Here is a 16,617-nt window from a genome sequence, read left to right on the forward strand (position 1 = left end):
AAGAGGCTTGCTGACTATCACATTAGACTTGGTTGCCAATATGTTCCCTGTAAGCTGTGGTGTCTTTATAGGGGGTAATGGCCAGTAAAGTAGAAGTCTGTCATGGACACAGCAGGCTTTTAGTGTGTTGTTAACTCTAGACCCGCTGTGACAATCCCAGAGCCACAGACAGCCAGGTTTCCATTGAGAGGTTTTACCTGATCCCAGTGAACAGTTGCTGAATTACTTGAGGTACCTCACAGTACTCTTTAGTAGCATTTCACTGCATGTCCACTTGAAACAACTGAGCTAAATTGAAGATTGTCACCCACTGATTGGACACTTCTAGACACAAAAGCTTGTCTTTAAACAAATATGTGTCAAGGGAAGTTTGGTAGCTGTACTGAGACTGGGATCTGAGAACAAAACTATGGTTCAGAATTGTGCCCGTTACTGTGAGCGCAGTTCGATTTCTAAACCAAAGTCTAGTGCTTGTTTTGCAGTGCCGTATGAGTATTACTGATGGCTGGTTCACTAGTAGCAGCAGGCCTGTTAGTAGAGTGAGGGAAAGGGGATAAGGGGGTGAATTTAGAGTATACACTCTTTTTAAAGAGTGTGGGGAATCAGTCACCTTTGTAAAGAGTAATTTCAATGATTCTACTTTACTAGACCTACACTGTCCACATACAGACACTATTGTCATACAATATAACAGCATGGTTAGAGATCCTTCAGTACAAGGGAGGTAGCTTTTCAAAATGAATTACAAACAAGATATCAGTTAATGCACTGATGCAACTTTGCTTTACATTTTAGCACTTAGCATTGCATGACAACAGTAGTGTGATGGGAGACAAAAGCAGTTTACTCTGAACTCCCAATTGCCGGTGAGATGATTGCGTGCTTCACCAAAGTGTGGATTTAAAAAATGCACTAAACCTATGTTTATATTTATGCACCATTTTTAAGAGCATATTTTACAGAGGGGACGCAATCGTGAAAATATCACGTACAAAGAAGTGTGCGTGTGTCTGTTTGTACTTAGTGGGAAGTTAGGATGAGATATTTGCATAATATGTTCCTGAAAAAAGTTGAAAGGCTTTTCACTTAGAGCTATATACAATAATGTACAATTTGCTTATGTTTCCCATAATTTAAATGATATTCACTGCAGCATTGTTTACTATGTTTGTTACATTGTTGCAAAGACGTCAAGGGGTAGAAACAAATATTTGCCGTGAGTGAAAAGATACAGTATCATTGAATGAATGCTGTTGTAAATATTGAACAAAAATATAAACCCAACATGCAACAATTTCAAAGATTTTAAAAAGTTACAGTTCATAAAAGGAAATCAGTCAATTGAAATACATTCATTAGGCCCTAATCTATGGATTTCACATGACTGGGAATACAGATATGCATCTGTTGGTCACAGATTACTTTTTTATTTTTAAAGGTAGGCGCATGGATCAGAAAACCAGTCAGTGTCTGGTGTGACCACCGTTTTGCCTCATGCAGCGTGACACGTCTCCTTCACATAGTTGATCAGGCCGTTGATTGTGGCCTGTGGAATGTTGTCCCACTCCTCTTCAATGGTTGTGCGAAGTTTATGGTTATTGGCAGGAACTGGAACACGCTGTTGTACACATTGATCCAGAGTTTTCCATAACATGCTCAGTGGGTGACATGTCTGGTGAGTATGCAGGCCATGGATGGAGAACTGGGACAGTTTCAGATTCCAGGAATTGTGTACAGATCCTTGCGACATGGGGCCTTGCATTATCACGCATGATGTTATGGCGGCGGATGAATGGCACAACATTGGGCCTCAGGATCTCTTCACGGTATCTCTGTGCAGTCAAATTGCCATAGATGAAATGTTAATGTGTTAGTTGTCTGTAGCTTATAACCCCACTGCCACCATGGGGCACTGTTCACAACTTTGACATAAGCAAACCGCTCTCCCACACGACGCCATACATGCTGTCTGCCATCTGACTGGTACAGTTGAAATCGGGATTAATCCGTGAAGAGCACACTTCTCCAACATGCCAGTGGCCATCGAAAGTTCCTGGTCTGGCGTGGTTACAAGTGGTCTGCGATCATGAGGCTGGTTAGACATGTTATCAAAAGCAATGTTGGAGGTGCCTTATGGTAGAGAAATTAACATTTAACTATCTGGAAACAGCTCTGGAGGACATTCCTCCAGTCAGCATGCCAATTGCACGTTCCCTCAACTTGAGACATCTGTGGCATTGTGTTGTGTTACAAAACTGCACATTTTAGTGGTATTTAGTGGTATTTTATTGTCCCCAGCACAAGGTGCACCTGTGTAATGATCATGCTGTTTAATCAGCTTCTTGATATGCCACTTCTGTTAGTTGAATGGATTATCTTGGCAAAGGAGAAATGCTCACAAACAGGGATGTAAACACAATTTGTCAGAAATAAGCTTTTTGTGTTTTTGCAAAACGTCTGGGATCTTTTTATTTCAACTCATAAAACATGGGAACAACACTTTACATGTTGCGTTTTATATTTTTGTTCCGTATAAATTGACCATTCATTACAAAGAGCCTTGCAAAATATCTTTGCAGTATATACTGTAAAAACAGCTTTTGGTATTTTGTTTCCCCCCTATGCCCTGTTTAGCTTCAATGTCTGACTACTGCAGCCATATTGCCCATGTTGCCAGTTTTTCTGTCACCTTTTCCAGATTCCTTCCTACCTACCTACCCACCTGCCTGCTACCTCTCTGCCTGCTTGCTTCTGCCACCTGCTTTGTCATGTATATGCATGTGGATACCAAGGGATGTGTGCTGCCACTGGACAAATTCAGTCCTCTCACAAACAATCCACTAAATGGTTCATGGGCTACTATGGGTTACTATTTGGCTTGGGTTTGGTGTTGCTTACGTTTGCAACAGAGATCTTAACCTATTTGATTGTATTTAAAAGTTATACAATGATTACTATGCTTTCCATTACAATTGTGTTCAATTGATATTTACATTTTAGTCATCCAGAGCGACATACAGTTAGTGCATTCATCTTAAGATGGCTAGGTGGGACAACCACGTCATACATAATAAGTACTATTTTTCCTCAAAGTAGCTATCAGCAAAGTCAGCGCTAGTATGATGATATAATGCCAAATCAGTCCGACTGTGGTTGGACCCTCATTGGTACACATTTTCTGAGATAGATGGTAGAAATGGACCACCGTGTGCAGGCAGGTTTGTCAGTGGATGCCGAGCCTTTCCTGCTTGATGCCTGTCTTAAGCGCATCATGGTAACCGCAATATGTAAGCAATTGTGGGGAGTAGAGGCGGTGCTGTTCTCAATTGAAGCATATGATGTTTCTTTTCCTCAATCACACATGTACTGTAATATGATGTCTAATTGTCAAATCAGGAATGGAGCAATTTTTATTTATTTAAGCATATCCCAATATCTTCAACAGCCACCCCAGAACTTGACCATGATTACTGCCTGCCCAGGTCTCCAATGTGGCTGGCATCCCTGAATGGTACTGCACTTAAGACCCTCTTATATCCAGGACATTACAGAGTATCATGCACAATTTTAGGGACACAATTGGTCAGTGTAAAAGTGTCCCTAAATGAGTTACACAAACTTCATCACTACTCCACACTTTTTATTTTTATGGGGCAGTCCTTGCAACACCTATATCAGCTAAATTTGTACATTTAGCTAATTACAGGGAATCTTTAACAAGTCCCCTGAGCTCCTTTCACAGAACTTTGTTGCCCTCCTGCTAATTTGATTTCAGCTTCTTGCTGAGGTTGCACAATGTGCTTATTAAGAAGAATGCTGGCATCTAGTTTTTAGGTGGCTTGAGTGCTGTGTAAAAGCAGAGGCCTCCCTCGAAGCATGACTAAGGTCTGGAGATTTTTGTGTATGTACGATTACTGTAATGGCTGTCTGGCAGATGAACCTGATGATGTTTGCATAAATAGACATACTTTGCTACACACACACCCCTTTTCATTCTTGGATACAAGTACCTATTTTATTCCTGAATGAAAACCTTAACTGCCTTGTGATTGATCCCTTGATAAGGAGTAGGTGGGTGTCCGTGGCCCATCCATGGGTATGGCTGGTCCATGCGTGTGACTGGCACCCATGCCAGACCTGTGTTTGTGTTTGACCCCTGGCAGAGCGCAGTCAGGACAGTGTGGTGGTGATGCTGTCTGACTCCAACTCCACCCAGGATGCCTTCACAGACCCCGCCAGCTCCCAGGACAGTAGCCATGTTAAGCTACAGTCTCAGTCTGGGAAGGGCAGTACGTCTTCCTCTGAGAACACCACCCCCATCAAGGAGGGCCAGCCTACAGTTGAAGACACAGGTGGGTGTTGTTCCTTTTATCCTGAAATGCAGTTAAGGAAATTAGTTCTACCCGAACACCAGCTTTAGTATTTGCTAAATGGGGTTTTTCTTTTGTGATATTGTAAGCCAATGACTTGTGTTTTAGAGGGGACAGGACATATTGAGAATGGATCATGTTAATATTTCGCTCCTCTTCAAACCCTGAATTCCTCAAGGCTCACATGGGGGAAGAAGCAACGAGGGCGGGACTGTAATCTTGCTGGAGGACAAAGAACAAGTCCAAGAAGTAGAAGACACCATGTCAGTGACAGTACCTGAGGCTGATGCCCAAAAGCCGACCATAGATCCCTGCCCTCATGCACTGCCTGTTCCATCCACCCCACCAAAGGCCTCGTCCACTCCCCAGGTCACCCCCCAAACCCCCACTCCTCAGGCCACCCCCCAGACTCCCGCCAGCGATGGGAAGAGCCGTCACCAGAGATGGCCCGAGCCCCTTCCAGAGGTTGTGGAGGTGCCCAAGGCCCTCCCTGCTGAGCGGACAGAGCAGCGCCACATGCTGGTGGAGATGTGTGTCCGTGCTCTCTTCCTCTGCCTGAGCCGCTTCCCTCAGCACTACAAGAGCCTCTATCGCCTGGCCTTCTTCTACACCAACAGCAAGACCCAACAGGTTAGTTAGCCCACCCTCCCCCATAGCATGCACGGTCACTAACATTCATTCACGGAATGTTTAAACAGGAAAATTAAACAATTTATATACCAAACCGTAAACCTATCATCAGTGGCATTAAATCTGACATTTTAAATCCCTCTGACACCATGAGTCTAGTTCCTCTTGTCAATTGTGCTAGTTTGCCTGCAGTTTATGTGACTACAGAAGGTGCTGAAAGAGGAGAGTGTGCTTTGTACACAAGGCTCTGTGGGTAGAGGTGTGCGTGGGTGGCAACAGCGCAGTGCTCTCTCAGCCAGGTTTGGCACAGCGAGGCTGCGTAGTGTCGTGACGTCCTACAGTAAGCATTTTGCCAGTCAGACCATCCTATGGGGACTGCTGGTCCCAATTCAATGAAGTTGGATTAGCCAATAGCCAGGGCAGAGTTCTGGCCATTGATAACAGCTTAGTGAAGTGTTACTGTTTTCTTTAATAACCTTTTGAGACTTATGTAGCTCTCCTCAGTGTGCTGTTCATCTTGTTGTTAGAGGATTCATTCAGGCAGGTAGACGGACCTGGGCCCGTGACTTGCTTTATTTTACTGCCCCAGTGTTTTAGACTTAACAAAATCACAAAGCCTACACCTTTAAGAGGTGAATAGGTCCTGAAAGTAAGTCCATAATTGTTTATTTAATTCCCTGTGGAGTTCTGTTAAAATGTCAAGTGACTACCTACTGCTCAGTGTTAGCGACCAGTGGTAGCATTGGGGGTGTTCAGGTCTGTTAGACCTCTTGGTTAATAAGCGATGAACCCATTTGTTTTTCCAGTACAAATCCTACTTCCTCTGTGTTTTAAATTACAGGCTAAGGTTATTATACATTTGTCAGAGAATACTAGATTTATGGGTTAGTATTGTAACAGGAATGTGTGGTGGATAGATAGATGAGAATTTGAATAGCTCTGTCTCTATGCAGAAAATTCTGATAGCTTTTATGAATTTGTATTAAATATGATAATACATAGTGCCTTTCGGGAAAGTATTCAGACCCCTTTACTTTTTCAGCATTATGTTACATTACAGCCTTATTCTACAATGGATTAAATAAAAACAATTCCAATCTACACACAATAACCCAAAACACAAAACTGAAATACCTCATTTACATAAGTATTCAGACCTTTTGCTATGAGACTCGAAATTGAGCTCAGGTGCATCCTGTTTCTATTGAGCATCCTTGAGATGTTTCTAAAACTTGGAGTCAACTTGTGGTAAATTCAATTGATTGGACATGATTTGGAAAGGCACACACCTGTCTATATAGGTTCCACAGTTGACAGTGCATGTCAGAGCAAAAACCAAGCCATGATGTCGAAGGAATTGCCTGTAGAGCTCCGAGACAGGATTGTGTCTAGGCACAGATCTGGGGAAGGGTACCAAAAAATGTCTGCAGCATTGAAGGTCCCCAAGAAGAACACATTGCCCTCCATCATTCTTAAATGGAGGAAGTTTGGAACCACCAAGACTCTTCCTAGAGCTGTCCGCCGGTCCAAACTGAGCAATCGGGGGAGAAGGGCCTTGGTCAGGGAGGTGACCGAGAACCCGATTGTCACTCTGACAGGGCTCCTCTGTGGAGATGGGAGACCTTCCAGAAGGACAACCATCTCTGCAGCATCTCACCAATCAAGTCTTGTCGGTATAGTGGCCAGAAGGAAGCAACTCTTCAGTAAAAGGCACATGAAAGCCTGCTTGTAGTTTGCCAAAAGGCACCTAAATGACTCTCAGACCATGAGAAACAAGATTCTCTGGTCTGATGAAACCAAGATTGAACTCTAGCCTGAATGCCAAGCCTCACGTTTGGAGGAAACCTGGCACCATCCCTACGGTGAAGCATATTGGTGGCAGCATCATGCTGTGGGGATGTTTTTTAGCGGCAGGGAGACTAGTCAGGATCGAGGCAAAGATGAATGGAGCAAAGTACAGAGAGAACCTGCTCCAGAGCGGGGGTGAAGGTTCCCCTTCCAACAGGGCAACGACACTAAGCACACAGCGAAGACAACATCGGGACAAGTCTCAATGTCCTTGAGTGGTTCAGACAGAGCTCGGACTTGAACCCGATCTAACATTCTGGAGAGACCTGAAAATAGCTGTGCAGCAACGCTCCCTGACAGAGCTTGAGCGGATCTGCAGAGAAGATTGGGAGGAACTCCCCAAATACAGGTGTGCCAAGCTTGTAGCATCATACCCAAGAAGACTCGAAGGCTGTAATCGCTGCAATAGGTGCTTCAACAAAGTACTGAGTAAAGGGTCAAATTACTTACGGAAATGTGATATTTCAATTATTATTATATATTTTTTAATAAATTAGGAAAAGATTTCTAAAAACCTGTTTTTGCTTTGTCATTATGGGGTGGTGTGTGTAGATTGCTGGGGAAAAAAGCTATTTTTTATCTATTTTAGAATAAGGCTGTAATCTAACAATGTGGAGAAAGTCAAAGGGTCTGAATACTTTCCGCTGGCAATGTACTGTTCCTAATGAATAGAACACAGCTTGGGGACACCCTTGTCTCAAAAACAAATGGTTTTGACCGCTTGGAACTTGAAGTGAAGCTTCTCCTCCCGATCATGCCGTTCTGCTTGTAAAATGATTATCAACTTTACACACCTTATGTAAAAATGAAAAGTTACTATTGGATGAACTATATCTACTTGAATATAAAGTTGAATCCCTCCTCTCTAGCTGGGGGTGAACTGCCCCCCTCTAGTAAAGCCTCTAGTTCTCCCAGAAACTGTTAGGGTAAACATGAATTGGCTGGGACAGACAGTTTGAGGCTAATCAGGAAGTCAGAGATTGACAGGAGGACCTGTAATCGCAGGTCATTTGGCGCTGGGTTTTTACAGAACATCACAGTGACGTTTTAAAAAGGGAGAACCACTTTCATGTCAATAACTTGACTTCAGCTACAGTCACTTTGTACTGTTAAACAGCAGTTAGTTGTGTCCATCAGAGCTGCTATGACAGGGAACAAGGTAGCAAAACAGTGAGGTTAGGTAGTGGATGATGCAGATGAAAAAGAGCGATTAAAAAAAACTTGTGGTATGATGTAGCTAATGGTTTCACCTTTTTTAGTCTTGTTTGTGGTCTGCCTCTTGAGGGACCGTTTTCATATCCCCAGTCTTCTGATTATGTTTTATGTTTTCCTAGAATCTGCGGTGGGCACGAGATGTGTTGCTAGGAAGCAGTGTCCCATGGCAACAGCTGAAGCACATGCCAGCACAAGGACTTTTCTGCGAGAGGAACAAGACAAACCTGTTCAATGTAAGTTCACCAAGCCAGCTCTGCTATCAAGGTCCTGTTACTCACCTGGCTAACATGACTATGCACCAGTCCTGGTTCTCAGTTTGTTTTACAGTTTGGAAAGTGAAGTTATTTTTTGGAATATTGCAAACTCAATAGTAAGTTACAGAATTTACACCCAATTTGACTCAATCTAATCAGAAGTCAGTGACTGGAAGGAAATGCTGAGAGTTAATTTGGCGTGTCTTCCAATCGACTTCCTCCTCGACTTGTAGCAATAACATTCTGCACCAGGAGAGACCCTTAATAGCTAAAACAATGGAGGGAGGACTTAGAGATTCCAACATTGCATCAGTTGTTTAAACTTAAATGAAAAGGGTACTTCTGGGAATTACATACTTAGTGTGTCAACCTTCTCATTACATCCTGTTGTAAGTCCTCCAAGAGATATTTCTCCTTGCTGCAACTCTTCTTAGTCCCAGTTATCCATGCAATACGTTCTTTGCATGTTATTGTATGGTTGCTTTAAGCCTAATTATGGAATCCCAGGTAGCACTTTCATGAATTGAAGCATGTGTGGCGGTCTGTGGAGGGTCTGGAGACTAGGACAATGATCAGTAATGTCACTGCTGGTGTTGAGCCAGGGAGTAGGCCTACTCGGAGCAGGTTTCCCAGGTCTCATCAAAAGTCAGCTGTTGTCTTGTCTGCCATGGCCTTCAGTATCACTGAGCCTGACAGACAGACAGACAGACAGACCAGTCATTGTCAGTGGTGATATGTGTTGTGCCTTCTGTGTGACAGAGGGGACAATGATTGTGCTGGTTTTCCTCAGTGACAGAATGACCAAATGGCTGGATGGGAGATGATATTAGACATGAGATGGTAGGCTACCTGATGGGACTTGGTCTTCAGTGGAGTGTTCTTCAATGGAGAGGCCAGGCCACACCACCTGAATAAGATTTCTCTAGATCATTGGTTCACTACTGGTTTTGCCTCGGGACCAGATTGTCTCAGTCACGACCCAATATTTGCATTGCAAAATTGGCAAAATGCCATCTGGAAAGCCATTTTTAATGCTATATTGATAGTCAATGTAGCACTTTACACTGAGTGTACAAAACAGTAAGAATACTTTCCTAATATTGAGTTGCACCCCCTTTTGCCCTCCTAGCAGCCTCAATTCGTCAGGGCATGAACTCTACACAGTGTCAAGCTTTCCACGGGGATGCTGGCCAATGTTGACTCATGCTCCTCCCCTTCATCTACACTGATTGAAGTGAATGTAACAGTGGTCATAGCATTCACCTGGTCATGGAAAGAGCAGGTGTGTTTTGTACACTCAGTGTATATGACAAGGGAACTACATCCCCACCTTTTCCATTGTTAGTAATAAATGCTGCCCATATTCTTGATAAAGAATGTTAGTAAGTTCACTGGTTTGAAACACAAAATTAACCAACTGTGCTAAATAGTGATGTTATTAGCTCTATTGACAGTACTAATTGAAGAAAGTTTTCGGATTTTAAATTATTACAAAATGTAGGCTCATTACACCCTTCTACCTGGTTTTAGTTCAGACTGGAGTATTTTCCATTTCAATTTTAAAAATAAAATTCTCAGACACCATCGACCCATTCGAAACCTCGAAGAGAACGACCCCCCCCCAGTTGAGAATCACTGCACTCAGTCCTATATTGCAGCCAAATGTAGGTCACACTGGCCTAGTTTTCATCTGGGTTTGGCTGGTGTTACATCAACTGGGCCACCATCAAGAGTAGCCTAACCTATATTCTGCTGTTTTGACATGTTCCAGACTGTGGCATGCAGTACCCTCTGTTTGACTGGTAGGAAGCCTTCTTATAACTGTTCTCATGTAGTCTCCATCATCTTGTGTTTCACCAATCGTAAATGTTGTGCATCGAAGAATATGTATAATGTAGTAACTAAACAGGTTTATTAGAAAACACAGCTGATTAAACAAATTGCATTCTAAACTGAAGATCATGATTAGATGATTATTGGAGACAGGTGTGTTAGATGGGGCTAGGGCAAAAGTGTGACACCAGTCAGGCCCCTGAGGACTGGAGTTGCCCAGGCCTGAAATAAATCAACCATGACAGGGAGTCCCCAATGGAAACACAGCTGTAGATGGACAATAATATTATGGATTTGATATGGATATAACCTATATATTTAGTTTACAGTTGCTGTAATGCTCTTCATAACATAATGTTGATGATTGCAGTAAATAACGGCCTAAGTCCTCTGGCCTGCTCCCTCAGGCAGGGCTGACTGCTCTGCAGGCTGGGCTCCAGGATGACAGTCCTGAGGGGGGGGCAAAACTAGTATTTCTTTAGAGCCCTATCTTATAGGCTTCATAGCTTAAAACTCAATCATTACAACTATAGGCTACATTTCGGTTGAATTTGTGACCCTACGCAATGAGCGGAACCCAGCTGCCACTTCTCCAGGTGCGCAATATTTTCTGTGTGGGAGAGTTTAAGAAATATAAACTAAGTCAAACTAACTGCATATTTTATAGTCAGAATTTTCTTACATGGCAGTAGCTAATTTGAATTGGCCACGAATAGAGTAAATGCCCATTCCGAGAGCAACACACGCTATAGGAAGAGAGCAACACCCGCACGCTATAGGAAGAGAGCAACACCCGCACGCTATAGGAAGAGAGCAACACCCGCACGCTATAGGAAGAGAGCAACACCTGCACGCTATAGGAAGAGAGCAACACCTGCACGCTATAGGAAGAGAGCAACACCCGCACGCTATAGGAAGAGAGCAACACCCGCACGCTATAGGAAGAGGGCAACACCCGCACGCTATAGGAAGAGGGCAACACCCGCGCTATAGGAAGAGGGCAACACCCGCGCGCTATAGGAAGAGGGCAACACCCGCGCGCTATAGGAAGAGGGCAACACCCGCGCTATAGGAAGAGGGCAACACCCCGCGCTATAGGAAGAGGGCAACACCCGCGCGCTATAGGAAGAGGGCAACACCCGCGCTATAGGAAGAGGGCAACACCCCGCGCTATAGGAAGAGGGCAACACCCGCGCGCTATAGGAAGAGGGCAACACCCGCGCTATAGGAAGAGGGCAACACCCGCGCTATAGGAAGAGGGCAACACCCGCGCGCTATAGGAAGAGGGCAACACCCGCGCGCTATAGGAAGAGGGCAACACCCGCGCTATAGGAAGAGGGCAACACCCGCGCTATAGGAAGAGGGCAACACCGCGCGCTATAGGAAGAGGGCAACACCCGCGCGCTATAGGAAGAGGGCAACACCCGCGCGCTATAGGAAGAGGGCAACACCCGCTATAGGAAGAGGGCAACACCCGCGCTATAGGAAGAGGGCAACACCCGCGCTATAGGAAGAGGGCAACACCGCGCGCTATAGGAAGAGGGCAACACCCCGCGCTATAGGAAGAGGGCAACACCCGCGCTATAGGAAGAGGGCAACACCCGCGCTATAGGAAGAGGGCAACACCCGCGCGCTATAGGAAGAGGGCAACACCCGCGCTATAGGAAGAGGGCAACACCCGCGCGCTATAGGAAGAGGGCAACACCCGCGCGCTATAGGAAGAGGGCAACACCCGCGCGCTATAGGAAGAGGGCAACACCCGCGCGCTATAGGAAGAGGGCAACACCCGCGCTATAGGAAGAGGGCAACACCCGCGCGCTATAGGAAGAGGGCAACACCCCGCGCTATAGGAAGAGGGCAACACCCGCGCTATAGGAAGAGGGCAACACCGCGCGCTATAGGAAGAGGGCAACACCCGCGCTATAGGAAGAGGGCAACACCCGCGCGCTATAGGAAGAGGGCAACACCCGCGCGCTATAGGAAGAGGGCAACACCCGCGCGCTATAGGAAGAGGGCAACACCCGCGCGCTATAGGAAGAGAGCAGGGAGGGGATGAAAAAGTAGGCTGTGTCATTTTCATAGTATTTCTAGGCAAATGTGTTATTTTCATAGTATTCATAGTATTCATCACTTTTACGCCAGCCTATCTCATAATGACTGTAATACCAATGAATGATAAGAGTGAAAGTTTTCCTAATTGTTTTAGTAAGTTACACACGGTATTGGTCCAACATACACATTGTTTAAACATGTAGGCCTATCTAAAAAATAACAGCCATAAACACAACTGTCATTTTGCACACAAGAAAGCATGTGATGTTGAAGAGAAGCCCCAGGAAGACTGATAGCCCAAGGTGGGTTCATTAAGAAAGCACACACCGTAACCGTTGATTCAGGGCCATGGACAGAAGGCTACCTTCAGTCAGGATAAAGTTAGATGCACTGACAATTTCAGCATTACCTCAGAGTACAACTAATAGGCTACATTGGTCATTGTCCTGATACCCATCAAATAACGCAAAGATGTGTGTGTATATGTGTGTATATATATATATATATATAGCAATTAAACACACAAAAGTGGTCTGAAAGATGCATTGAAGTAAAAAGCAAAGGCTTAAAACTATACATTACATAAAAACATCAGCCAAACAACCAGAAGGCTTACATGAGGGAAAACCAATTAATGATTAAGCTTATCATTTAGACGAGTTACAGTCTCCTCCATGCTGTTGTGAACCTCATGAGAATTTTCTGACTCCATTCTCCTTCCTGACAAAATGTACTTGTCAGGTCCCTCTCAAACGCCAGCTGGACAAGCTGTGCTTTTTGTTGATGTAACATGCTGCGTCTGTGTTCACTGAATACGTTCTTCAGAGTGGAGAAGGAATTTTCTCACATTGCTGTATACGTCCCAAATGTTAATCCAAATTCATGTTTCAGTGCCAACAGCACAGTCGGCATTGTTGAAAAAGGTCCACCGTATCTTTGAAGAACACTGATTGTTGTTGCTGGCTGTGGTTGCGATTTCACTTTGCAGTAATCAATAAACTCTGCTTCGACTGGTTCACTTTTGGTTGGATTCAACAGGTTGTCAGGTGCTAGTGGCTGGGGTAATGGAGGTGCAGGTGCTTGTTGTGATGTCACCCTCATAATATTTGTGCTAGGCCCCGGATCTTCTCCATGCTGTTGGTCAGCAGACCACGTGGGGGATGGGTGGGTATTAATTTGCTGTTAGGCTTCACAACCTTAATGGTCGGGCCAGCCGTTTGCTCGGTGAGCTCGGCATCACACTCGACATGGTGGTCCTCCGTTTTTTTGATCTTGGTAATGCAAAGCCTTTTTCGGATATCCATGCAAATTAGCCAGCTGTCATTATTAAGCCACGAACAAAACTTAGCGAATCTAGTAGCTACTAGCTAGATGATTAGCTGTCTGGAAAAGTTAACTACTTTTATTCCCTTTGTGAGAGAACTGTCAATTTGACCCGGCCCTGGTTGGGATCCAATGAGCTTCCTAAACAAGGTAATGAAGGCGGTACCTTATGACATTGCATGGCTAGGTACCCAATCAGAATGCATTTTGGGATTTTTAACTACTAAATATAGCATCTCCCCCCTCCGATCATGAGCGCACACCCGGCATATCATCTGTACCGCTGTGCACAACTGGCAGGCCCGACAATACTCCATTGGCAAGACCAGGCATTGTAAATCATATACCATTTGTTATGTTATGGGGAAACAACTTGGAGGGTACAAACTCTATCGGGGGTCAAAAGCTCTGCCACCCCGTATAACGGGCTCTGCTGGCCTGCTCCATTCCGTAATCCTGCAGAGTCACGATGTGCTTGCTCAGGCATGGTGTTGCCCACACACACGCACTGTATGTGCTTACATATTTATCCGCCTACGCACCCGCACATGCACTCTACTGCAAGCTACAGACAAAATGGATGCCATCTTTCTGGATCTTGCAAAGACAGTACAGTATGAAGATGGGCAGAAACTGCTTCTCCCAATAGAAATCCCAGATCACACTTGTAGGCGATATCATGGCTAGCTCATAGAAACACGTCACCGGGTCTAACAGTCGAGTCGTGCAGAACTGTGCATATGTAGGCCATCAAATCAAAGCCACTCCTTCGAGTTATTTCAGGAGGTTGGAGTAATAACATGTTTAACTACTACAGACATTGGCTCGACTCTAGGTTGTGCCTTTAGGTTTCGAGAAAATGAACAACTAAGGAAAACATTTTCACTTCTCTCATTGACTTCTCTAACCCCAAACCCCAGCCTGGTCTGCTTCATAAGTGTTGCCGGAAGTCTCGTGATGTTGTCCCGCCTATAGGTTTAGAGACTCTGTGGATCCTGTTTCAGAGGAATTACATTGCCTTCTAGTCTTTTAACATTGAAATATATCTTGGGGCTTTTTCCCTCACTTTAAACCTTTGTCTTCATTGCACCGAGATGCTAACTATGTGTGTTTTGTGGCTACACAAAAACGTGTTCTTGAGTCCAGTACTTATATAAACTGTGGTGTAACTTTGTCAGTTTTGTTTTTGTACAGTACTGGAATGTTGGGTGTGTTTTGCTTGTCTACCTAGCATCGTGTGGCACATTGAGTTATGTAGGTGGAGCTGTTGAGACCAGGAGAACTAGTTGGTATGCAAGTAGGGGAGGAGGAGTGTGAAGGCAGTGGAACATGTTGTAATATATTGACTATTTTAACGTGTTCCTTTCTCTGATGTCCTGTCTGGCTTTGTAGCACTAACACCTCTTCAGTGCTGTCCTGTCTGTCTACCCTCCCTGCTGGAGAGCTCATCATGTCAGCAGGTTGTTGTCTTGTTTTACAAGAACATAAGCTCTGCACGTGGACAAATCGGAAAATTTTAGCACCACACAAATAAGGGACCGTTCCCGGCTCCACACACACTCGATGCATGTGTGGCTGGTAGCCTTATGTCTGCCTTGCCACTCACGGAATCTTGATTTTGAAATGTTTTTTAAAATGATCCACGCGTTGAAAGAATGTTTTCATTCCACCCACCAGCAGATTTTTTCTGCAGCTCACCCACGACTCTACTAATGATTAGCCCAATAGAGTAAATGCAGATAGGCAACACCATGCTTCTATTTATTTATAGCCACTATGCTGTATCAGTTGGGCTACAGGTAGTGATGCTTATTGCTAATAGAATACCTAATAGTATGGACCTTGCATAAGCTATATGCTCGGTCCAATATGTTAAAATCATTTTAACAAATCATTTTACCAATATGTTATTTGGCCAATTTCTGGAGGTAGAAATTATATTTTAGATGTCAGCATAATTCTGTTTTCATACATTTTGGAGTAGAATATATTTTTAATGTCCACCAACCCCCCTTCCCCCACTGCAAATGTTTTTCTCCAGAGGAAACACTGTACAGGCTAGGCCGACTCACTCATTCCTCTCTTTCCTTACTTCTTCAACTACTTCTCTATCCTCCCTCCCATAGCTCCATCTTACTCTGTTCAAATCAGCTGCTTGTTCTAAGTCAGCTTTTTCAGCATGCCAACTCTTCCTCTCTCTCGGTGTCTTCCTGTTGCTCACTTTCTTTTGTGTGATCATGCTCTCCCCCTCCTTGTTGCTGCTCTCGCTAGCTCTCTTTCTCCTCGTTGCTCTCTCTCCCTTCTCTGTGTGTGTGTGTGTGTGTGTGTGTGTGTGTGCAGTTATGGGCGGGAATAAGTCGACCCATCGCTGATTGGCTGGCTACAGTCTAAAGGGGTGGGCACTATGATGTCTATAGAGTGAGAGCGAGAAGGGTGGAGGGAAAACAACCTAGCAGGCTGGGGTCAGGGGAGTTTGAGAGTGTGTGGGTGTTTTTGTTTTGAGATGGCAGGGTTTGAAAGAGAGAAAGGAGCGAGTCAGCCCGTCTGTCAGTGGCACGCTGAGTCTCTGGGCCCTGATGCCAGCACCGTTTCTGCTCCCCTCGTCCAGGCTGCTGCCCTCTTCCTCTCCACCTCCTCTTTCTCCAGCTCTGCCTTGCGCAGCTCTTCTCTCCTGCTGTCTACTGCAGCCTTCACAGCCCCAGCGCCTGCATGCAGCCCACCCCTCTCTATCTCAGTGTGAGTTTCTCTATGGCTGCCAGGGCCACTGGTGCTGCTACAGCCAGCAGGAAAACATCCAAAAGAATACACGCGCAGACACAAGTGGAGTAGCTTTCGTTGGTGATGGTGAGTCTCTCCTTTGCCGCCTTTCATTTTTTTTCTCACTCGGTCTGTTTTATTAGGGAAAGAGCACATGATTGTATTATTTTGTTTATGTGAGTGTGTTCTTCCACAGTTTGTGGAGTTAGTGTAGTACTTTCATGGGGCATGGTGGGGTTGAGTCATTCCCCCCCTCCTTCTGTGGAGAGGGAGGCAAGAGTTGTGTTGAGCCCCCTGCTCGCAACGGAGATGAATGGTTACTCTACACCTGGCTT

The 16,617-nt window shown here is 44.8% G+C and overlaps 1 protein-coding gene across 6 annotated transcripts in view; it reads left to right on the forward strand.

Moving 5' to 3' along the window:
* Window positions 1–16,617, forward strand: part of LOC112248447 (calcineurin-binding protein cabin-1) — a 61,311-nt gene that overhangs the window by 11,292 nt on the left and 33,402 nt on the right. For 3 of the 6 annotated variants that reach the window (XM_024417473.2, XM_024417474.2, XM_042320531.1), the window contains exons 28-31: window positions 3,446–3,511; window positions 4,164–4,352; window positions 4,549–5,000; window positions 8,183–8,296. In XM_024417473.2, the coding sequence (XP_024273241.1) occupies window positions 3,446–3,511; window positions 4,164–4,352; window positions 4,549–5,000; window positions 8,183–8,296 (821 nt within the window). The remainder of the gene's footprint in view (window positions 1–3,445; window positions 3,512–4,163; window positions 4,353–4,548; window positions 5,001–8,182; window positions 8,297–16,617) is intronic. The other 3 variants (XM_024417475.2, XM_024417476.2, XM_024417477.2) reach the window with 1 other exon arrangement.

The sequence above is a fragment of the Oncorhynchus tshawytscha genome, linkage group LG04, assembly GCF_018296145.1.
Source record: "Oncorhynchus tshawytscha isolate Ot180627B linkage group LG04, Otsh_v2.0, whole genome shotgun sequence".
Taxonomy (NCBI): domain Eukaryota; kingdom Metazoa; phylum Chordata; class Actinopteri; order Salmoniformes; family Salmonidae; genus Oncorhynchus; species Oncorhynchus tshawytscha.